At 41.2% G+C, this 23,904-nt stretch overlaps 1 protein-coding gene across 2 annotated transcripts in view; it reads left to right on the top strand.

The window, feature by feature from the left end:
* Positions 1-23,904, top strand: part of LOC137385007 (BEN domain-containing protein 4) — a 48,729-nt gene that overhangs the window by 5,956 nt on the left and 18,869 nt on the right. Inside the window, exons 2-4 of one of the 2 annotated variants that reach the window (XM_068059777.1) lie at positions 18,277-18,834; positions 19,629-19,720; positions 22,459-22,699. In XM_068059777.1, the coding sequence (XP_067915878.1) occupies positions 18,277-18,834; positions 19,629-19,720; positions 22,459-22,699 (891 nt within the window). The remainder of the gene's footprint in view (positions 1-18,276; positions 18,835-19,628; positions 19,721-22,458; positions 22,700-23,904) is intronic. The other variant, XM_068059844.1, reaches the window with a different exon arrangement.

Raw genomic sequence — 23,904 nt, forward strand, 5'->3', positions numbered from 1 at the left:
AAGGTTAGGTAGTTTCTGGACTACCTACTTCTCCATGATCACCTTTATTTGTACTCCTTGATAGTTAAAGAGGAAAGTTTCAGATAGTGGGATAAAAGGAGCAAGGCAATTAAGACTGTTCCCCTCTTTTCTGTAAAATTTACATTATTGGGCTTACTGAGAACTAACAAAACTCACCCAGTTAAGGAAAGCCAATTTGGTTGGCAGCTAGCCTTGGGGTGAGAAAGTTTGGACAAGTCAAAAGCTCATCTATGTACACCAATTTTTAAAGGAGAAAATAAATCCAACAATTAAAAAGAATTTTGATTACCTTTGCTGATCATTTTTTGGCAGAACTGCATTAGAGGAAAAATTGAACCCAATGGCATGATATAGCTGAAGTTATATCAGTGGAGCTTCAATTATTAAGCAAGGGCTCTCTAGTGATATTTTTGTTTCAGTTGTGCTCAATTATATGTTAACTCAGTTACAATACGCTACTGGGAGGAAGGTTCCGCAGTTCATGTCATCAATACTCACTGTTAAAACTTTAGAAAAAATAATCCATAATGCCTAAAAGCTTTTCCAATCTTTTATTTTGTAAAGGTACATTTTTTGGTGAGAATCCCTTCAATTTATTCAATGTACTGGAGATGGCGAGGCTTAGATGTCACAGTGGATGTTAAATGTTCCCTTGTAATCTATGTAGAGCAAATTCAAACTAAAGCCCAGAGAATATTGTTCCTAATTCTTTGGTGATATTTTAGTTCTCAACTGAAATGAGTTGGTCAGCCTCCAGCTTGCAAATGGAGTCCAGAGTAAGGATAAGCAAAGTTGGCTTCAAACATGCATCAATTTTTCCATTTGAATTAGATCATAATCTGAGTAATGAAATAAACATGAATGTGCTTACTTTATTGAAAAACAAAATAATGATAGTAAGAACTGGGCTGCCATTTACCTATGGGGCCTGGGTTCAAATCCAGTTTGGGAATCATCGCATTTACATTACAGGTGCAGGCCATTCAATTCACTATTCCTGTGCCAATGCAGATCTTCAACTGAAGCTGTCTACTATATTCCCATTTTTCTGTCCTATCCCTGTACCTTCCACACTCTTCCTTTTCAAATATTTTTCCAACCCCATTTTAAAATTGATTCCTCAATAATTACTTGTGATACAGCATCCCATGTTATCATGACCTTTTGTGTGTTAGCATTTTTAAAAAAAAAATTCTCCTTTGTTCTTAACAGTAAAATTTAGTCGATGCCCCTTTTACTGATTTTCCAACCAGTGGAAAAAACTTACCTTCATAAATTTCTTTTCAGAATTTTGCAAGCCTCTATTTGATGTCAGTTACCTTTCATCATAACAGTAACCTCTCCTTCCTGCTGTCATTCCAGTGAATCAGCACTGTGCCCCTTCTGAGGTTCATTGCCCAAAACTGAACTCAATACTTTAGATGGGGTACAAAAGACTCTTTACAACTGAAACATCATCTCCTCACTTTTGTGTTCCAGGTGAACTGAGATAAAGGTCAACATTCCATTAGCCTGTTTCATTACTTTATCTACCTTTGGAGTAATGTTTAGTGATTTATGTAGGTGTAGCTCTGCCACAGCTCCTAGTATCTCACCATCAGGAAAATATTCCAATTTGCTTAACTCAGATCCAAAATGGATGGATTCACACTTCCCCACATTGAACTCCATCTGCCACAGTTTTGCCCACTTGGTTAGACACTCTGGGCTGGATATTTGCCAATGAGGCAGGAAACAGGAGCTGGGTTCATATTTGGGGAAATTGATTCAAGTTAAAATTTTCACGTGGGGAAGCCCTTAATTGGTATGGAGACAGGTTTCCTGTCCACTTAGAGCCAATAGAGGTGGGAAAGGAGGCGGGTCAGAAGAAGTAGGGAACTGCTGTAGACACCCCACAGCAGCCATCACTGAGGCTGCTGTTCGTCCTGAGAGAGAAATCTGCCATTTGTGCCAAACCCTTCCACTTCATCAGCGGGAACAGAGATGTCACGGGGAGCCAGAGGCCTGGCACCCAGCGCAGGTTGTGACAGAAATCTCCAAGCTTGTTTATGAAGAAGACACTGAGACTGGGATGCTTTGGTGGAGATTGTTTATTGCTTGCCACAGAGCTTAATTCTGCTCTCCAAACAACACCACCAGCCAATGCTGGGTGGCTCTTTATATATACTCACTTGAATTCTTCTTTCTTTTCTTTTGGGCCTCCTTATCTCGAGAGACAATGGATACGCGCCTGGAGGTGGTCAGTGGTTTGTGAAGCAGCGCCTGGAGTGGCTATAAAGGCCAATTCTGGAGTGACAGGCTCTTCCACAGGTGCTGCAGAGAAATTTGTTTGTCGGGGCTGTTGCACAGTTGGCTCTCCCCTTGCGCCTCTGTCTTTTTTCCTGCCAACTAAGTCTCTTCAACTCGCCACAATTTAGCCCTGTCTTTATGGCTGCCCGCCAGCTCTGGCGAATGCTGGCAACTGACTCCCACGACTTGTGATCAATGTCACACGATTTCATGTCGCGTTTGCAGACGTCTTTATAGCGGAGACATGGACGGCCGGTGGGTCTGATACCAGTGGCGAGCTCGCTGTACAATGTGTCTTTGGGGATCCTGCCATCTTCCATGCGGCTCACATGGCCAAGCCATCTCAAGCGCCGCTGACTCAGTAGTGTGTATAAGCTGTGGGTGTTGGCCGCTTCAAGGACTTCTGTGTTGGAGATATAGTCCTGCCACCTGCCACTTGAATACAATTAACTAATTAACACCCAACACCTGTTCACCCTATTATCTTGAACTACCAGGTATTTATCATCCATTAACAGAACTTCAGACCCTAACAGATTCCTCCTTTTTTCTTTAAATTAAATACACATATTTATAAATGCATATATACAAAAGAAATAAAAAACAAAATAATGACACATTTTTCTTTACATCATTTATCATTAACTTTCAACAGCAGCAGCCATTAACATTCTGTATATTTCCCCTTTAAAAAAAGTTGTTTAAAGAAAAAGTGATCTGATTGTAAAAAAAAAAGTTTTCCACGGTTTCCTAACTTATAACACAAGACGGCCCTCTTTGAGGACATCCAACGATTTTTTCGAACAAGCACCTTTCTTAGTAAAACAATCTGACAACTGATGACATTTTATTTTGAAATTTCTCTTCTTTCCAACATTTCTTTTATACTCGCGCGATCAATCCTCAGCCACTTTTCTGCGACACTTATTGTCAAATGGACATTGTCCCAGAGAGAATGGTTATGTAGCATTCTATAGGAAAACTTTTCTCCTATTGCCCCTTATACAAGAGTTCCTTAAAAAATACTCGATAAATACATACCCATATCTATCGCTTCTATCAGTGCAAGTGTCTCAGCAGCTAAGGTGCTTTTAACTATCCTCTTTATTTTCTTCGATTCCCAGGGCTAATGGACAACATTTATCATTTCTCCCCACCAAAAATATAATGAACCCTGCTGCGCTCGAATAACCATTGGGAAGATTAGAGTGTGAGGTGTCACTAATAATGACTAATTTCATTTCTTCTGGGTCACATAGTGCTGGAAACTTGAGTGTACATTTGCCAAAACTCAATCTCTTCAATGTCTTTTTTGCTTTCAGCACTTTCCCAACAGTAGCATGTTCCAGCATGGTGCTCAATTGTGATACATTATAGCAAGAATCCGGCTTAGTTTGTATGCACAACCAGTTCAACTGCCCGATTAAGCTCCTTAACTGGTCTACTTCTTCCTTGGTTGCAGAGTCTTCCTTTTGTAAGGATCTGGCTCGATTTATAGGGATGCTATTAACATTCTCTAGGTAAAACTGTTGATTTAGGTTTCCTCCAACTTAGTCTGCCTAATATTCAACCCTATATATTTAAAAGCTTCAGAAGCCTGACTTCCAATTTTAAATTCCTGCAGAACTTTATCTACAACAAATTTCTCAAATGCCTCAGATCCTCCCCACAGAAAATTGTCCACATACTACAAGAAAATGCCTGCTAGTTTTCCTTCATAGTACCAATAAAATTTTGCCGGATCCACCTTAAGTTGAATACAACCAGCTTTTAGTAGGACGGCCCTAACTGAAAAATACCACGCCCTGGATGCATCATTTGGCCCATAAACACACTTGTTCAGCTTCCATAATTTCCCTTCTATATCTCCAGCTTCTTTTGGTGGCTTTAAAAATACTTCCCTTTGAAATTTCTCCCCTTGCAAAAATGCTGCTTTGATGTCAATGGACTTACATTCCCATGTGTGTCGCTAAAAGGGCTAGGAAAATCCTCAAACTTGCTCCACTTGCTTATGGGGAGTCCACTGTAACTTCTTGGTCACCTAGTCATTCCTCAAATCCCCGAGCTACAAGTCTGGCCTTCACCTTATACGTACCATGAGTAAGTACTTTCTCTGTACAGTTCCATCTATAAGACAATGCTGGTTGTCCTCTATCTGACACCTCAGTGTATACGCCAAACTGTCTCCAACTGTCAAGCTCTTTTTGCTTGGCATCCTTTATCAATTTACCATCTAACTTGTTAGTAGTCACTAGAGTTTCTCTATCATAAGGGCTCCTACTTCTTGTGGTGCTGCTCGCCTGCTCTCTGGTCCTTGCTGTAGTGAAATCACGTCCACTATTGGAGTTCCTATCCCTTTCTGGACTACTACTCGACCTGTCCCTCCTACAACCGGACGTCCTTTCACAAGTTTGTGACTTTTTCCTTGGACTATAATCATCTTCAGGCCCACTGTCTGAACTTTTACTACGTTTTCTGGTCTTCCACATTTTCACTTCCTTCTGCCAATCTATAGGTTTGATATCCTGTCCCTTGACTTGCACATTCAGCCAATGTTTGTATTTCCCTGCGGCCTTTCCTGCCCTTCCTATAATGGTGGCTTCCCTCCATTCACTAGTCCCTTCTGGCATATATATCACTCTAGTCCCAACTTTGAGTAGTTGACCTTTGGGATAAATGGCCTTATCTGGATCTTCACTATCACTTGGTCCACTCTCAGTCAGCCTATTATCTGCCACAATCTGTTGCTCGCAAAGATCTGACATATGTGCATGCGAAGTACATGGTGCAATTTCAAGTGTCCATCATTTGTTCTGATTCTGTCTATGACCAATAAGCCATGAGGAATGTACTCCAATGGTTTGGTTGCTATGTTGCAAAATCGCTGTTTTGCCATCAGTGCCTCTAACTTTTCCTGGGCCTCTCCATTTTTTCTGCCCTCCTCTTTTGTAATACACCATATCCCCAGTATAGAAATTCTTTTCTGATGGCCTGATCCAATACCTCAAAGCTCTCCTGATTTTTTCTGAAACCTCCGCCTTAATAAATGCTCTTCTCCCTGCATGCATGGCATCCAAATCTACCACAAAAATTGAACTAATTATAGGCCCCTCTAAAGCTGGGGGACAATCCCACATTGCCAAAGGTATTTTCGGATTCCTGCCATAAACTAATTTATAGGGACTGCAGCCCCCAATCATTTGAAGCACGTTTTCCGCATGTACTGCCCACGCCAGAGCAGTAGTCAATTTACAATTTGGCTGGTTGGCTAAAATTTTTTCTGAGCATCTCGTCAATCACGGCATGATTTCTCTCACAAATTCATTACTAAAAGGACTTTCTGCTGCTGCACACATTGCTACAATATTTATATTTTCACACATACTCCTGAACTCATCATTGGCAAATTCTCCTCCGTTGTCAGTAAGAGTCATAGCCGGTGCTCCCAGTCCCGTTCCTGTCCACCTTTCCATTATCTTGTCCACTAGTACTTTTTTGTCTTTACTATAAATTATATTTGACAGATTGAATCGAGTTGCCATGTCTATAAAGTGTAGAATAAAAATGTTTTTTTCTTTATCCCATACCTTCAAGTCCATCACTACGGTTTCATTAAAGTCCCTTGCTAATGGAAGACTCACTATGGGTCGCGATGGCATCCTCCTTTACCTTTTACAGATATCACATTTTCCACTGATGTCTTCGATAAGTTTAATGTAGTCATCATCTATTACCCCTGCATCTTTTAACAGAATCTTCAACCTATGTCAAGATGGATGTGCAAACTGTCGATATAGTTTTGAAATAATTTGCCTTTTCTGCTTTAAATCCCTACCCCCGGATGCCATTAATAATTCCTTAACATCCTGCTTAGAGATGTTAGATCTCGCTAAAGGAATACAATAATGTCCCGACTGTGTAAACCGCAAAGCTTCCGATTTCCCAAAGACAATCACCGTATCATGTTCCATATCCAATTTCATCCGAGCCTTTTTCATAGACGGTTTACTTAACAGCAAAGATATTTCACTAGATACTACATCCATACTAATAAAATGGTTTACCCCTGCTATTTTACATGGAATTACCACTCTTTTTAGTGATTTCAATGTGTTGTCGTTCCCAAACCTGAAACAGGTAGAACTGTCGTATCTTTTGACCTTATTTCAGTCCTCCTTACTTAAAGAATCCATGTAACACCTTAACCAGTCCACTCCACATACTGTGGATGTACACCCACTGTCTAGTATTGCGCAATTGAACGAATCTGCAACTAGGACACTCATTACCGGACTGAAGCTTCTCGTCACCGGTACAATTCCTTCTGATTGATCAATAGTTTCATCCTCGCCTTCCACATCATGTGTCATCTCAAAAACCCTGTTATTCCTTTTTGGACAATGCAACGCATAGTGATACTTTGAGTCACATTGGAAACACCTGTTAACCACCCCTTGGTTATTCCTGGGGTTCATCTTTCTGCCATAATTGCCCAATTCCTGCCATCTGTTGTAGCTGCCAAAAGGGTCTCTATCTTAATTCATTTTGTGTGCGTTTCTCCTTTCATACTGATGTTTGGGCCCCACATTTGAATAGCCTCGAAATGCTGCTAGCATTGTATGCTCCATCTTCGGTGTCACCGCTGAAGAGCCCATCTGTGCCAAGAAAGCGGCCGGAAAGGAATTTTATCCCCCAAAACTTTTTAGGGCGTAAAAAAAGCATATCTCTTTCTTTGAATCCAATACCAAGAGCCTATCCATGTTCAATATCCTAGCACAATCCAACAATTTGAAAGCAAGTACTGATCTAGGAATTTCCAAGCAGAATCGCTGCAACTTTGCATATAGTTGGTTAAACTCCATCATATATTCTTCCATGGAATAACCATCCATTTTTCTAAATTTATCAAAGTCCTACCATGCCTCATAGGCACTCAGTAAGTCATCTTTCATATAAATTTTATCCATAAATTTCAAGAGTTTGTCCAAATCTTCTTCATCGTCCAAATGATGAGCCTCCAGCTCCAAGAACACTTTGCCCCTGATCTTGCTTCTGGCGGGAAGTGAAAGTGCAAGGGCCATTCCTTGCTTCCTCTTAGGTAAAGACGTAACCAGTGTCCATATATCAACTTCATTCTTCCATTGATCGTAAAGGTCGGCTTCACAAAACAGTGGTGGAAAATCATATCCCGACACCTTGCTCTTGGTTTCAGTCAGCTTTCTCAAAAAAACCCTCCAATTCTAATCTCCAGTCTGAAAGCAAATCTTGGTCTCCAATCTTCACTTTCACGCAACCATCCTCTGCTACCAATGTTAGAGAAATCTCCAAGCTTGTTTATGAAGAAGACACTAAGACTAGGATGCTTTGGTAGAGATTGTTTATTACTTGCCACAGAGCTTAATTCTATTCTCCAAGCAACAACACTGGCCAGTGCTGGCTGGCTCTTCTTTATAAATGCTCACTTGAATACAATTAACTAATTTACACCCAACACCTGTTCACCCTATTATCTTGAACTACCAGGTATTTATCATCCATTAACAGAACTTCAGACCTAACAAGGTCAGCCTGTTGCTTCATCAATGTCGATCTAATGCTAGAGGCCATGAGGGAGAGGAGGAAGGTTCTCTTCCTGGAGGGTGGCAGGAGGAGGCCACCTCATCATGCAGCAGATGCACCTCACTGTTCAGAGTCATATTCCTCCACTTTATCTTCCTCCTCCTTTCTCACCTCCTGCTCTTGCTCCTCCTCCAATGAGTTGTCTCTTCCAGGAACTCATTGTCCTCAAGGTCCACACCGCTGTGGAGGGCTATGTTATGGAGAGTGCAGCAGACCACCTCAGTGACCAAGACCCTTCCAGGAGGGTATTGAAGGGCAGCACCCGACTGTTCCAGCCGTGGGAATCTCATCTTCAGATGCCCGATGGCCTGCTCATTGGTTGTCCTGATGAGCAGGTGTCATTGGTTGTATCCCCTCTGTGCCTCTGTCTGGGGGTCTCGTAGAGGGGTCAGTAGCCTTCTCTTCAAGGGATATTCCTTGTCCCCTAGGATCTATCCACCAACTTTTGTGGTTGGAGTGAAGACCTGAGGCAGCCTGGACTGCCAGAGGATGATGGTGTCATGGCAGCTGCCAGGAAAGTGAGTGCACACATGGAGGAAGCTCTTTTTTATTTGGTTATTTTATTTTAGGTTTTTCAGTTTGTTTAGTTTGTTTCCACTGTGCTTACCCACTATTTTGGTTTTTAAATTTTTTTATTATGTTTGTGCTTGGAGTGCTCTGTGCTTTACAGTCAATTCACACCCTCTCTGTACTAATGATTTGTCTTTCAATACACTATTAACATACCGTTTGCCTTTGTTCCATGACCTTCTGGTCAGTTATTCTCTGTGACCCTGTCCTATCAACACCTTCACCTTTGATATCTCTTGCCCCACCCCCGCTTTACTTGCTTAAAAACCTTTTACATTTCTAATATTTGTCAGTTCTGAAGAAGGGTCCCTGACCTGAAATGTTAACTCTGCTTCTCTCTGCACAGATGCTGCCAGACCTGCTGAGTATTTCCAGCATTTCTTGTTTTTATTTCAGATTTCCAGCATCTGCAGTATTTTGCTTTTATTATATTGGAGGAAGCTCTTGTTGTGGTCGCAAACCAATTGGATGTTGAGGGAGTGAATTTCACTGGCTGGTCACTCGGTGCCTTGATGGCTACATGGGTGCAATAGATTATGTCCTGCACCGAAGGGAATCTAGCAATGGTGGCAAAACCCAATGGCCTCTGTCCCTTTGAGGCCATCTGTTGTTAAATGAAAGTGCTGTCCAGCTCTGGCAAAATGGTCATCAGTGACCAGCAAGATGCAATGGTGTGTAGCCATTTTTGAGATGTCGCTAAGGTCTGCAGCTTAGAAAGGTGCCAGAAGCAAAGAAGGTCAAGACCACAGTAACTTTGATGGTCACTGTCAGGGCATGGTGACCAGTGCTGCAAGGTACAATGTCTTTGACGACAAGGGTACAGATGTCTGTGCCCATCTGCCTGGAGAGTTGCAGTCTCCTGTGGCACTAGTTCTCCAGGTAGCTCCATCTTCAGTGGTAGGCCCTGTGCTGAGGGTTTGACTGTTGCTTTTCTGCCCCCTTTCCTCTCCTGTGTCTACCTGATGCCCGGGGCTCTGCCCTTCCTGCGGAGGGTGTTTCCCTCATCGTCACTGGGCCCATAATCTGACAATTGTGCCCCCATTGCCAGCTGGAGCCTTACTTCTGAGCAGGGGGCTACCAAATTGTCCTTGGCAGCAGCCCCCTGCTCTTCTGCCCCCCGCAATGCCAGGAGCAGTGCCAATCCCATTCAAAGTCCAGATCCTGAGTGCCCACTCTTCCTGCCACCTCTGCAGTGTCAAGGGCACCCCCTTACCAACTGGTGAGTCTCCTGTTGCCCCACTGACCCACTTATGGGGCTGTGGTGATACCCTGGGGCAGCCATGACTGGCTCCCCACTCTTTACCCGCCTGCTTCAGTGGGTCTGTTTCTGAAGGTGCGGGGTACCCCTTTAACAATATAAACCTCAAACCTTGACAAGCTCTTGTGTGATAGGCAGGACATCTTTTTGGCTTGACGGCAGCGTCCTGTTAATGGCAAACACCACACGTGTTGCTACCGCATAGTAGTCGTGTGAAACAGCCTAAGGCCATCATATTCGGCCCTAGAAAGTGCCCAGTCTACTTCAAATTACCATCATCTCACAAATGAGTAATGTGATAAATGAATTTCAATACCAGTGTGTTGCTAGATATATAGGCAGTATGTCCCAAAGACTGATGGATCATATCAAACAACATGTCCCTTCTGCTGTTTGCAGTGGGCAAGGTACAGGCAGTACCCAACCAGCCCATATTTGCAAAACCCAAAACACGGTGTCCAACATTAGATGTGATTCCACGATTGCTCAACATTTGCTAAATAATCTGCAGTGTACTAAGAATTACGGTGACAACCAATTTAGGATTGTCAGTAGGGCTCGCAATGTGGTTCATTTGCGCCTAATGGAAGTTACATGTATTAATACACAGGGCCCTGTTCTTTGCAGACAGAAAGAACATGTACACACATTGCACCTGTTTCATTGAACAAAATAAGTGACAGCCATTCGCTGGTTCATTCCGCAGGGCAGTGCCTGGACCAATCAGAGTCAAGCTTCCTGGTTTAAATTTCAAACAAAGCTTGGCAGTTAGCTGTCAGTCACCGTAAACTGATGCATTCTCCATGGCAACGCCTCTACCAATCAGAGTTCACTTGCCAACCAATCAGCACTCTCTTCTCATGCAGTATAAGTTGTTGTTTTCCCTTACATTGGTTATTCTTGTGTCTTGTCCTGATGAATGCAAAAAGAAAAGCTTTAACATGTCTCTATTTTCAGCAATTCTCTTTGCATTCTGTTAGCTCTGCTCTATCTATGCAGCCAGATTCCCTTTACTACCATGCGCCTTCATTTTCTAACAAGTCTCTTATATAGCACCTAATCACCTGCCTTTTGAAAATTTCTATATACAAACCTCCACTGCATTTCCTTTATCCTGCTTTCAATTTTGTCTGTAAGGACTAATGCAAAATGCCTATCAAACATTGCTACCATTCCCTAATATTCATCTCTAACCCTTTATGCTGACTGACTGTCTTCTTTCATACATCCTGTTTGTGTTTGCAGTCTCCCTTCTATACCTTTTATTTAATTTTGTTTTGTTCTGTATAATCCTCCTTTATTTCACAGGTCTCTTTTTAAAGTTTTTAAACTTTTCATGTGTTCTCACTTCTCTATTTATCATGGAATCCCCACCTTTGACAACCCACCTTTACTCCTAGTCAGAATATATTTAACTGGTACCTTATCAACCTCTTATTTAATTATCTCCAACTATTGGCACATTGTTTGATTGGACATTTTCCAACCAATTAATCGGGGTTAGGCTTTCGTTCATGCCACTGAAAAGAGCTCATTTCCAGTCCAAAGCCTTTATCTTCCACCTGTTTCTTTTGAAGAAATCTATTTTCAATCTGAATCTAATGAGTTCACAGTCACTCTTTTCCAAATGCTTCCCTGTCTTCATGTAATTTACTAGTCCTGCTTCATTATTCAGAACCATGATTCACACTGCATCCTTCCTTGCTGGATTTGCAATATACATATTAAAGAATAGTCCTTGATGCATTCTAAGAATCCCTTTCCCATTTTGCACATACTTCTATTTTATTCTACTTTATAATACTTTAGAATAATTAAAAATGAGATGAGATGACTATCTGCTGTCTGTAAGCGTCCTGTGTGGAATGAGTTGGACAGTATGAGTCCTAATGCACTAAACTGTTCCTAATATGGCACTAACTGGCACTAAATTGGTAATCTCCCTCAGACACAATGAAGGCTGGCTGGCTTAGGAAATGGAAAATTGTCACACTGTGTGACATGAGGTGATGTTGTATGGTTGGGGCTGAGGCACTTTGTTGGAGCAGAATAGAAGGATCTTTACTCTATTCCTAACCATGCTAGACTTATTGTGAGGGTGCTTGATTCTAATACTGAGTTCCCAAAATAGAAACTGTTTCATCAGTGACATCCCTCACCTTGAGGACTATAAAAAGTCGCATAATAAGAACCAAAACATAATTTTTTTCTATTGCTGCAAATCTAGTACACATAACCAGTCACTTAAAGGATAATGTGCGGATGTGCTCCTGAATCCTAATCTTCTTAATTTATTTAGAGCACCAATCTTCAATTGAATTGTGTTTTTAATTTGGTTTGCTTCTCATTTTGGCTCAGAATATGAATTTAACAATGCTTGCTATGCAAGACAATGGTAGAGAATGTTGTTTAGGGAGGATCGTGAGTCTTTTGAGGTTACAGTTAAAGCCACAGTATTAGTAAATAGTAAACTGTTGTTCTGTTTTTGTTGCCATTTTGAACACAGGCAAGCAAACCATGCAAAATGACGTTTAAGCAGGTTGCGAATGGATATAGTTTAATATTATCTTATGAGAATGTGGCCATTTTTATTGAGATTTTATTAGTCTCATCTGTATGCAAATCTCGCCCCAGTCTCAGACCTTTTGTATCATATCTATTTCAGCTGATGAAAGAATGTCAGACATGCCCGTACACTACCTTATACATATTTATGAATCATCACATCAATGACAGCCAATCAATGCAGAATGTTCCAAATATTTAAAGTATAATAACTGTAGCTAGGATACTCTATGCAACACTCTCTGTGGTGCTGTGCATTTGGCAAAAAAAAAATGTTTTTCAATCAGATATCCAAGCTAAAGAAGAAAAATAATTAAATGTCCAAAAGGTTTATGGGAATATCTGTATGTTATTAAAAATGTGACAACGGTAAAATTGTTTTTTGTGGGTAGGAATCTTACTGACATGGAATTTATTGTGTATTTGCTGTATATTTTGACATTGTGTAGTACATTTAGTGGGCCTGCAACCCGATTTAAAGAATTACCTAGTTATCCATGTCATTCTTTTATGCCTTGCTCTGCAAAATCGCAGCCACATTTGTTTATGTAGCAAAACTGACTGCGCTTCAAAATAATTTTCTATGAAACACTTTGGGATGTCCTGAGAGATATGATGCGATGTTATATCAATCCCAGACACTTCTCCATGAAGATGATGGCTTCTGCAATAAATGTCGACTAAGTGTAACAATGTTAAATATTGTTTAAAAGGAAATTAAAATCTTGCAGTATTGTCCGAAAAGACAGAAGACAAGAAAAATAAAACTATTGCTGAAGGCTTGAGCTGAACTGAGATTAAAGTCTAGGAACATTCTCGATAGAATTGATGGAGAGCTGCCAGTATTAAAGACAGTGTCGGAAATATTCAGTCATCTCTCTCAGCATAAAACAGACAACATCTGTCTATGATGGGGCCTGAACGCTCATACCTTTTGAACTAATTCTTGCAAATATCTTTGAACATAATAGAGCTTCTCTCTGAAACCAATAAGTTCCAGATATCGTTAGAATTGCAAACAGGAAATGATAATATGATAAGATGGAGAAAAGATAAAGCTGACTTGTCAAAGCACAGCCCTCTTGGACCAGAAATAAAAGTGCAATGACTTTAGAGAATAGCAAGTACAGTACTTACTAATGTGCTTTGGCTGCTTTCCTCCAGTTAGTGTATTAGCATAATGTACAGTGAAAAAAGGTTTCACTTTCATTTTTGCTAGCCGTATATTGAAATATGTTTGTGTTTAGTTTAATTGTACATAAGGAAATGTCTGCAGTTTGCGCTTTCATCCATGTTTTAGCACCTGAAAATGAATTAATGCTGTGAGTTGTAACAATTATGATCAAAGGTCCCAAAATGTTCTGCTGTCTTATTCCGTTTCATTATTACAGACAAGTGGTAAGTGGCTTTCACTTTTCACCTCCCAACTGACCGCAATCGTGTTTTGTTAAAAATGGTACATTAGTCCCTGAGTGTTTTAGGTTAAATAAACAGACAAATGACAGGTTTTCTCATATGTTAAAAAAGGAAGATGACTTTTTTTTAACAATCCCGAAATGGTTGCAACCTTCACCCACTCACACATTCACACACACATGCATACACAAGAATAGCTAGATAGAGAGAAAGTATAGGATACAATGAAAGTCCAAGGTGATGTAAGTGTTCGTGGTTTCCAGAATACTGTTGAATCTTCTTGGGAGGAAAGTCTTTTTTAAAGGTGCAGGCCTGGATGTTTGCAGTCTTGAACTTGCTGAGGTGTTGGAGAGTTCTAGTGTTAAAATGCAGCCCAAAGTTGATGGTGTGAAATTGGTTTAACTTCACAAATGGAGAGACTCAAAGTCACTTTGTAATTTCTCTGCTGCAGTGGTTGTTCAGTTCTTGTTCAGCAGGCTTCTTCTGCTTAACTGGATCTCTCTCACAGCCTCTGACTGGAACCTGGCTTTCTGTGATCTTGGCTTGATATTTCTCTGTCTCTCTCTCTCGCTCACCAGAGCGCTACCTTTTAAGGTAAAAATCCATCACATTGGAGTTTCTGTTAGGTGACATATGGCCCTCTCTGCTGGTGTAACCACACAATGGACCAGGATATGAAAATCATGTCTATCTGTTGATATCTGAATGGGACCATTCTGTTATAATGGTGCTACTGCACTCTTATTCAGTTTCATTTGGCCTGTGAGTCAGTCTGTTAGTTCATTCATGTAGATAGGAGTCATCAACATGGTGCTGCTTTTAATTTGAATGGACTCTCCCCAGAGCCATTTCAGATGAGGTTAACGAGTTTCATCCTCAACAGATGGAGGTGTGCATTGTCAATGCAGGAGGGATGACATGACCGCTACTCCATTTTGTCTGTGGTACAAGTGTCCATGTTCTTGTGGTTCAGTATAACAGTTGACTTTTTATTTTCATAATTCCTCCAATTCATTGTTTATTTTATCATCGCTCCTTCTGAGCAAGACATCGTATATTGATAGATTTGCTGAGTATCCCTATCACTTTCTATTTTAATTTCAAATATCCAGCATCTGCTGTTTGTCTTTATTTGTAAAGTTTACATTCGAGTTTCAGCTGACTGAGATGAGTAGAACCAAAGTTGGCATTCCTCACAGTGACAGTGAATCAAACGGTAGATGCTTCCTCCTTTTCATCTTGTCCAGTTCCAGGCTCACTTATCTTCCAGATTCCAGCTCTGACAAAGGGTTTATTATTCAAATTCAGATTCCTAGACTCCTCTTGACATCAAGAGGATGCTTCTGCTCTGGACTACTCGGGTTATACGACCCAACCTCTGTATCTGATTTGCTGCTGTTGTGCAATATTTAAAGTAACTTTCATCAGTTTGCTGCTCTTCCCCTGCTGCTGTGGCTCAAAGACTTCAGTCTCCTGCTGAGCCTGTGATTGGCTACTGGTTACACTAGTGTCATGCTCACGAGAAATGCAGTGATGAAAATACAGAAACAAACAGAAGCATTATAAAAAATTAGAACAATTTTTAAAAGACTGTACATTTGCTGTCAACAAAATGGAGGATAAGTCACATGCCCCATACCACCTCCTACACTAAAATGCACATCCATGTCTACTAGAACTAAAACCAATTAACCCCGTCTGTATGGAAATGAGACAGCTTATCACACATGGATGTGAACTATATACAAAACGAGCTAAAACAAAGGCACTCCCAGACTCTACATCTCCAGCTACCCTTCACCACAAATGAGTGTGAACAACCCTCATATTATCAAAATGGGGCCATCAAAAGCTATTGTACAGCTCATCAGGAACTGAAACCTAAAGTTACATGGGAAAAACTAACACTTAATGAGTTTACCTTTAAATGTAATCATTTTGAAGAGCAAAAGGGGACTTTCCAGTTCAGTCATCAAGTCATCAACATCAGTCTGGACCCTCCAGCCACATGGTCAACATCTTGAATTTCAGCACAAGGTTGAGAGAGAGAGAGATCAGTTCCAGCAAACATTTGAACCCTGCTGAGACAAGTTGAAAGCCAACTGCACAAGAGAAAAGAGAGTGTCTTTGAAATAACTCCTCCACCTGTGAAAACTGAGCTAAGAATATCAGCACCATCTTCAAACTGAAATGAACTACTAGAAGACTTCAGCAACCCAGCAAATACAATACAGCCAGCTAATAGGCCTGCAACTTTAAAACTCACCTTCCGAGAGGATCCCACAGGTTTTCCTGAAACAGCAGACATATACACCTTGAATCCTTAACACTTCTTATCCTTTTCCTCTATCTATCGTCCATTGTGTGTGCCTGTGAGAGTGAATACATGCGTGTGTGGTGTTGGGAACATTTTGAGTGATGATTATTGTTTAATAAATATGTAATCTTCTGTTTTAAACCTACAAGAAAACCTATCACTGTCTGTATATTTGGCCAGCAAAACATAGGGGCTGAAACACTAAACAAAAACACTATCTGTAGTCAGTTGGGAGTGAACAGTGGAAACCAGCCATGCCATCATCCACATGGTGATAACACTGGTTTTAGCTAAGTCTGTTCCTGGCCAGAATATCACCCACCTGGGCTGAAGAACAAACCTCTGCTGCCTCAGGATTTTATGGTGTGCTTCAACTTCGACATCATCTTTCAATTCTGCAAATGACTCTGTACATCACCTGGATCATCGTTCCTTTGAAAATACCTCCATCATTGCATCCTCTGAAACTTGGTGGATCTTGCTCTGTTTTTGCAACATTTTCTCTTTAACTTTCTGAAAGTATACTTGTGTGGTGTAACTTAGGTCTGCAACTTTACTTTCTAAATGCAGCTGCAAGACCTGTGCACCTGGAGCTAGCTTCACCTGTCAAGAGCTAGTGTCACTCCAACAGGAGCTGCTGTCACTCCAACTGGAGCTGGTCTCAGTCGATCAGGAGCTGGTGTCACTCTAATAGGAACTTGTGTCACTCCAATAGGGACTAGTGTCACTCCAACAGGGACTGGTGTCACTCCAACAGGAGCTGGTGTCACTCGATCAGGAACTGGTGTCACTCCAACAGGAGCTGATGTCACTCCAACAGGAGCTGGTGTCACTCGATCAGGAACTGGTGTCACTCCAACAGGAGCTGATGTCACTCCAACAGGAGCTGGTGTCACTCGATCAGGAACTGGTGTCACTCCAACAGGAGCTTATGTCACTCCAACAGGAGCTGATGTCACTCAATCAGGAGCTGATGTCACTCCAACAGGAGCTGATGTCACTCCAACAGGAGCTGCTGTCACTCAATCAGGAGCTGATGTCACTCCAACAGGAAGTGGTGTCACTCAATCAGGAGCTGATGTCACTCCAACAGGAGCTGATGTCACTCAATCAGGAGCTGATGTCACTCCAACAGGAGCTGATGTCACTCCAACAGGAGCTGCTGTCACTCAATCAGGAGCTGATGTCACTCCAACAGGAAGTGGTGTCACTCAATCAGGAGCTGATGTCACTCCAACAGGAGCTGATGTCACTCAATCAGGAGCTGATGTCACTCCAACAGGAGCTGATGTCACTCCAACAGGAGCTGCTGTCACTCAATCAGAAGCTGGTGTCACTCGATCAGGAGATGGTATCACTCAATCAGGAGCTGGCCTCACTGTAATTGCAATATAAAAATGGATTATGTTCTTGCTTAGTAATACATTTATAATTTAAGGAGCTAATTTCCATCTTTCGATATACAGTTAGCAAAAATGATTTCTTTACTGTACGTTATGAAAATAATCGAACCAAAACAGCCGAAGGCCGACCTGTCCATATCCGCTTGTGTGATATACAGCTTAAACACAATATAAAAGCAGCTACCATCTCCTGTTAATTTGAAGTTACTTTATGCACCAAAAGTGAATTTTAATTAGCAACTTTGAATGAGTGGACTGAATATGAGATTCTAAATGACGCCATTGGAGTAAATATGGAATCAGCAAAAGAGATGATATTTGCTATATCACAGCAGAGAAAACAGTGCCATAAGTTCAACAGTACAATAAACAATATGGTATCATAGACCACTGAAATGTATACAGATATCAATTTTCAATAGAAGTTATTCCCTGTGAGTGTTCCAAAATCCACTCTGACTAATCCGACAGCTGTTGACATTTGGAATGCTGTAACAGAGCTGTTACACGTTTGTCCATTTTCTCTAAAGGAGAGGCAGGAATTAAATTGGCAAGGCTTTTCAACTTGGGAAGGTTGAATATCTATTTTTTCTATCAGTTGTGAAGTGGTATCGATGATCATACTTTGCCTCCAAACTCTACCACTTCACCCTCTGTGGTGAAGAAATCTGCATTAAGGCGATTAACCATGTGGAGAAAATAGTGTGGGGTTTGGCAGAAGTGGGGGTGGGAAGTTTGGGGGGAGGTGAGCTGGCTGATTATGAGACCCAATTCTTGTTTACTCGTACAGTATTGTGTCTGTTTCTACTCCACTACAGAGAGCCGCTTAATACTTGATGCTTTTGCACAGCAATGCAGTCGAGTCCTGACTCTCCTAAAGGACAATGGAAAGCTTTTGGACACCAACCAACCTCAAGTCATTTCTTGTGTAAAAAAAGAGAGTGGATGTTATGATGAGCGCACAGGACAGTGTCAGCTAGTCAGAGGCGGTCCAATGCAGCCAAGGACATCAGACAATCCAGAAGTGGAATTGCAGCATGTGCAAAAGAGACATCAGACTTCAGCCTTGCTTCGTGTGTTTACTGATTCTCTTCAAAGTTACCTACTGGCCGGGGTGCGTCCTTCACAGAGTACTGTAGGAATGAGTGAGTGCAGTCATGTGACAGAAATAGATCCACTTTCCACATCTCCTACCCATACTTTGGGAGGATGGACATCCCCAGCAACATCAGAATCTCATGTTCATCCATCATCTACATTCCCTGAGGAGGAAGAAGAGGATGGCTACTGCCAGAGGTGCCAAGAATTGGAACAGGAAGTGGTTTTACTTCAGCAGGAAAATGAGGAGCTAAGGAAAACCTTGGATAGGATTCCAGGTGTGTGAAATCTGACTTAGTTATTCTAATATTGTTCCCTCATACCCTTAGTACTAGAGGTTAATTGATATTCATATTTATGCTGATTATTTTAGAGTCAGGATTGAAATTATGGCTTTGGACAATTCTACACAATATTCATAACCCCAGCTTTAGTTCTCACATTTGTTAAAATTTCAAAGCATTACATACAGAAGCAATTCCTACAATCCTCAGCCGAAGGTCCTTTGCTGCTATGAGTGAAAATTTCAGGATTGTGGTGACAGGAATTTTTTCCTGGATAGAAACACCTACATTAACACTTAAGTACATGAACACTCAGTGGTCAAGCACACACTAACTATTTATACACTGTGACAGTGATCTTCACAGTGGTTCACAGTGCAAGATAAAATAAGGGTGCGAGTCATTATTAGTCCGCATGGCTTAGTGTGTGCCTAACTTCTCCTTTCCTACTATATCAAGTAACGTTACTGTAAATGATGGTAGAACACAGCATTTGCTGACTGAATTCTGATGCATCCAGCCAACAGTGCATTCATACTCTCAGCAGTTTTATGGTAACCTGTTATGCAAAGAGCTTTTTCTTTGCTGAAAGTTCAATGTTTTTGGAATTCACAGTGAGAATGAGGAGATTCTTATGGTTGCCATACAATAATTATTGAGGTAAAAGGCACATAAAACAACTTTCATGAGTACTCTGCCTTCATGAATGCTAAATAGTGGCTCATTCTATTAAGATGCATGCTATGATTGTACTAGATGCTTATCTGAAATGATTTTCTTTCATGCAGTGCCCTGCCAGACTGTTCTTGATTATTACAAGTCTGTACTCCAGCATCACAATCAACTTGTTCAACCAATCTCAGAGGAGCAGCCAACAGAGGTACTTTTGAATAGAAGGAGTCCTTCGTGATAAGTTCTTGCGCTTTAGTGAGATGCAGCTCATTTGACATTGCTGCCTAGCATTGAGATTGCATCATTACTATTTCCTTTCTGTTGATTTTAATTTCCTTTTCACATTGGGTTAACTCGGTGTAAGCTTTGGGTGTCTAGTAACATAGCACTCCCTGTGTTTCTAGATTTTGTATGGAAGCTGAAATTGCGGTTATGAATATAGTAATTCTCTGATACATCTTGAATGACTAAAGAGGTGAAGTATTTGACTGTAAGGGTTTGCTTTTCTGAAGATTGCAGTACTGTACAATGATTTATTTTTTGGTGCAATATTTTGTACATTTGCATTAATTTAGGTCATTTGTTACACGCTGTACTCGGCAGCAACTTAACCGAGCAGTAGTTATGAGAAACTCTAGTCAAGCTCACTTAGATTTTCACACCAATCAAACAGTTGGAACTAAAAGTCTCATTTTTTGATTGGACAGGATGACATAAATTGCAGGTTAAATTGTTACAGGGTAGAACAGAAATGATAAACTGAAACATTTTATCTTAAAGATACACCATGTTCAGCTACATAACATAATAATCTTTGATTTATAGGCCCATACAGGCATGCAAAATTGACAGGCAGGAAAAGGCCAAGTGGTTCATCAAGATTGCCGCACACCATGATGGCCAGAGCACCATGACTAAATACTTTCTCCCACCCCTTCCCTCGCAGCCATGTAATCTCCTGGAAGATACAAAAAAAAGAGATAAAATCTAAGGCCAATTATTCCTCTCCGATCCCCTCGGGCAATCAAAACCAGTCCAGGAGAAAGTGATAGCTATAAAGATCTTCTTTAGAGTCCTTCTGTCTGATGCAATCTGCACCTCAGTCCGGAACTAGTTTAGCTCCCTCTTGAAGGCATAGAGAGAGTCTGCACCCAACACACCAGCCGGCAATGTATTCCAGAGGCTCATTACTCTCTGAGAAAAGAACATCCAATCTATTCCTACCCTTACATGGTTTAAACTCGTCATCTGGTCCGCCCCAATCTGTCAAGCTGGAATAATCTATTAATAGGGACACTATTTATTTATTTTTATTTAGAGATACAACACTGAAACAGGCCCTTCAGCCCACCGAGTCTGTGCCGACCATCAACCACCCATTTCTACTAATCCTACATTAATCCCATATTCCTACCACATCTCCAACTTCCCTCAATTCCCCTACCACCTACCTACACTAGGGGCAATTTATAATGGCCAATTTACCTATCAACCTGCAAGTCTTTGGCTGTGGGAGGAAACCGGAGCACCCGGCGAAAACCCACACAGTCACAGAACTTGCAAACTCCGCACAGGCAGTACCCAGAATTGAACCCGGGTCGCTGGAGCTGTGAGGCTGCGGTGCTAACCACTGCACCACTGTGCCACCCCTATCTAGCACTTTAATTATTTTATAGACCTCTAACAGGTCACCTCTTGGTCTATGCTACTCTAAAGTAAATGCACCAAGGTCCTTGAGTACTTGAGGTTCTTTAAAATAGGAATTATTCTTGAAGCTCCCCTCTGGACCTTTTCCAAGGCCACTATATCACCCACCATGTGTAGGAACTAATACAGGGCACAGTATTCCAGATGTGGTCTGACCAGCAACCTGTATAGTGTTAAAATGGTGTGCTTTGATTTCTGCTGAATGGTTCTATTAATACAACATTACACCTCTGACAGTAGCCGTTCTCTTCTTCCTGCTCTGGGAATGTAGATGATGGATGGCCATGAACAGAAAGCACTCCAAGATCCAACTGATTGATCCAAAAATGCAACACAACTTGAGAGAACCAAGTACCTTCAATATGATGTGTTTCTCTTTGATTCTTCTATGAGCTAAATAATTCAATAAGTGCTTCTGAAATTTTAAAAAAATGATGGAGTAATGTGCCTTCAGCTCATAATATATACTTAATCTTTTACTTTTTAAAATTCTCTTTTAGTTAATATTCTGTAGTAAATAGAGAATATTAGCAGTAGTTATGAGAAGCTGGTCAATTTTAGATTTTCACATCTGATCAAACAGTTGGAACAATTGGAAGTCAGTGGGAAGACTGAATCTAATTAAAGGGTTTAAATAATATCACAAACTGTAAGCATGGAACTCAAAGTTTTAAATGCAAGATCTGATTCTGCACTCCCAATGGGTGTAGCATGTGCATGGAGTGCATGTAGGAAAACATAGTTGCATATTATTTGTGAGTGCTTATTCCATTTTGAATTCTGTTTTTATTGGCAGTGTAAATTCTATGTGTCACACCTTATCAAACACATCGTTGTTTACAGGAAAGGATATCGGTGCCTGCTGATAGTGACAAAAGGATGAAGCAATTCTGAATCTACTGTTGATTATCTGTTTACCACAGTCACTATATATTGAAATCAAATGCAGTGAATCTTTAATACTTCCTCAGGGAGTCATGTGAGGCAGTTTTGTGCACATTCTTTATGTATCAAGGAACTGTAGCTGATCCCAATTGTGCTTTATTTTTCAAGGCACTCGTGCTGGATATCAGAGCTCCATCAATGAGTTGTTCAGTATATAATATAAATCTTAAATGAGATGAATGAAACTGTGATCTGTAAAGTGCCTGAGCACTGTTATGCAGATTCATATTTAATCACATTCATTTGATTAAACTGTCCTTGTCATTTCAAATGTTTTTCATCTTCAATTTTCAGGGAAACAAACAGTTGTTGAACAACTATCCAGTCTATATCACTAGTAAGCAGTGGGATGAGGCTGTCAATTCGTCCAAAAAGGATGGCCGTCGACTTCTCCGTTACCTCATCAGATTTGTGTTTACAACCGATGAACTGAAGTATTCATGTGGATTGGGGAAAAGGAAACGATCGATGCCACTAGGGGAGCCAGGCCCTGAGCGACGTCCTCTCGATCCGGTCAAAGTGACATGTCTCCGAGGTATGAATTAATGCTCAGTTTATATAGGACAATATGTATGTAGTTACAGGGTACATGTAAAAACAAGGTAGTACAATCAACCCAGTAGGCATTGTTAGGTGGCAGCTGTGCCTCAGTTGGTAGTACTCCAGCTTTTGAGTTAGAAGATTGTGGGTTCAAGTTTCACTCCAGAAACTTGAGTATAAAATCTAGGTTGACACTTTGGTGAAGTACTGAGGGAGTGCTCCATTATTGGAGGTGCTGTCTTTTGAGTGAGATGTTAAACTGTGACCCTGTCTGACCTCTCAGATGAACATAAAAGATCCCATGGCACTAATTCAAAGAAGAACAGGGGTGTTCTCTCCAAAATTTATTCTTCAATCAATGCGACTTAAAAATACATTATCAAGTCTTTTTTTATTATTCATTCACGGGTTGTGGATGTCGCTGGCAAGGCCAGTATTTATTCCCCATCCCACATTGCCCTTGAGAACGTGGTGGTGAGCTCCCTCTTGAACACAGCTGAGTAGTTTGCTAGGCATTTCAGAGGGCAGTTAAGAGTCAACCACATTGCTGTGGGTCTGGACTCACACATAGGCCAGATTGGGCAAAGATGACAGTTTTCCTTCCCTAGAGGAAATTAGTAAACCAGATGGATTTTTACAACAATCCAGTAGTTTCATGGTCACCATTACTGATGCTTAGCTATCGTAACTAAAGGTACTGAGTCATAGGGCTGAATTTTCCCAGTCCCACAGAGACAGGTTTGGGGGCAGGACCGGAAGCAAAATTAGAGAATCTCACATTGGGGCGGCTCCCTGACGCGATCTCTATTCCAAACATTCTAACTGGAGACGGGGTCTGACCAGCACGGGCTATCTGCCGGAAGCAGCACATAACTAATTAGGCTCAAAAATTAAGTGGCCACTTGGGGATAAATTGCTCATGCCGCCAGGATCTTACCAGCAGCGTACGGGCTCCCGCTGAGGCTAAAGCCCGGAAAGTGCCTGGAGCTGATCTCCCAGTGGCAGGCCCGAGGGCTATTGATGCCTCCTTCAATCCCCTTCCCCACCCCCTGGAGACATGGGTGCCAGAGGATCACAGCTGCAGCCACAGGTTATCCTGTGGAGGGGTTCCCCCTTTCATAATAAGGCTTTCTATAGGTATATCAGGAATAAAAGAATGATAAGAGTTAGAACAGGGCCAATCAAGGATAGTAGTGGGAA

Source organism: Heterodontus francisci, chromosome 1 (genome assembly GCF_036365525.1).
Source record: "Heterodontus francisci isolate sHetFra1 chromosome 1, sHetFra1.hap1, whole genome shotgun sequence".
NCBI lineage: Eukaryota > Metazoa > Chordata > Chondrichthyes > Heterodontiformes > Heterodontidae > Heterodontus > Heterodontus francisci.